Genomic DNA, 1,172 nt, shown 5'->3' on the forward strand with positions numbered 1-1,172 from the left:
TCCTGTTGCTTAAAAATGTCAGCAAAAGCAAATATGAAGTTGATCAAGAGCAGATTTGGTGTCATCACTGCAATACTAGTTTCCAGCAAAGAGTTTCTTCATTTTGGGGAATGGATGATTGTCAAATGGGGCTTATATTCAGAATAGGGATGGTGATCAACTATTCCAAAACCACAGTGATGCACAGCAGCCATTGAAAGTAAGGACTTGTGTGCAGGGGAATTGTCTTAATAAAACAAGAGCACTTTTGTTAGTTTTCCTAGGAGTTTGGTCTTCATAGCCCTTCATAACTGCCTCATGTATGCATATGTATGAAAGTTTGAGTGTGTGTATGTTTGTGTCTCATTCTCTTGTTATCATGTGATTGTTGCAAATGAAAGTTGATCATTTCTTCCATTTTACAAAAACATAAGGTGACAAGCTGGCTGAACTGTGAGAACACTGAACAAAATACTTAGCAGTATTTCGTCCTTTACATTCTAAGTCCAAATTCTACCAAGGTTGACTTGGCCTATCATCAACGAGTCCAGAGTCAATAAAAAAAAAATGACCAGTTAAGTAATGGGGCCGATATAACTGATTAGTTCCCTCTCCTCAAAAAGTAATGGCCCTGTGCTGAAATTTGAAAATATATTTGGCAAAACCATGTCTTGCTACCTATAGAGAAATATTACTTTATTTGGAAATAGGTGAGTGCTGGCAACAGGAAGAGCATCCAGCTATGGAAATTCTGCCTTAATAAACTATGTTTGACTCATGCAAGCATGAGGCATGGGTCTTATGATGCTGCTGCTGATTAGATATGATGATTATGTGTGTGTATGATAGTGATGCTCTTCTCTTTCAGTTACAGGTACCCAGCCACCTGTGATGTTAATCAACCTACCTGCCCAGGTACTGTTTAAAGAGTCAGAGATTGTGGCACTTCCATGCAAGGCCAGTGGTGAACCACAACCTACGTAAGTATTGTTGTTTGAGTGTAGTGGGGGTGGTGTAGTCGTGTGATTGTGGTGGTGGCAGTGTGGACATGATAATTTTGTGGTGTGCAGATATGTGGTGGTGTAGTGGAAGGAGATGCTGTAGGGAGAAGGGTTTTATGAAAAGTATTACACCTTCTTTCTCTCCTTCTTTCCCTTTCTTTCTCAGCACATATATATATATATATATATATA

The 1,172-nt window shown here is 39.1% G+C and overlaps 1 protein-coding gene across 1 annotated transcript in view; it reads left to right on the forward strand.

The window, feature by feature from the left end:
• The window catches only part of LOC106883732 (peroxidasin homolog), a gene marked incomplete at its 3' end in the record, with an annotated part of 2,782 nt that extends 1,823 nt beyond the window's left edge, over positions 1–959 (forward strand). Inside the window, exon 3 of the mRNA XM_014934846.2 lies at positions 848–959. Within this exon, the coding sequence (XP_014790332.1) occupies positions 848–959 (112 nt within the window). The remainder of the gene's footprint in view (positions 1–847) is intronic.
• Positions 960–1,172: the final 213 nt, after the last annotated feature.

This window comes from Octopus bimaculoides, unplaced genomic scaffold (assembly GCF_001194135.2).
Source record: "Octopus bimaculoides isolate UCB-OBI-ISO-001 unplaced genomic scaffold, ASM119413v2 Scaffold_360965, whole genome shotgun sequence".
Lineage (NCBI taxonomy): Eukaryota > Metazoa > Mollusca > Cephalopoda > Octopoda > Octopodidae > Octopus > Octopus bimaculoides.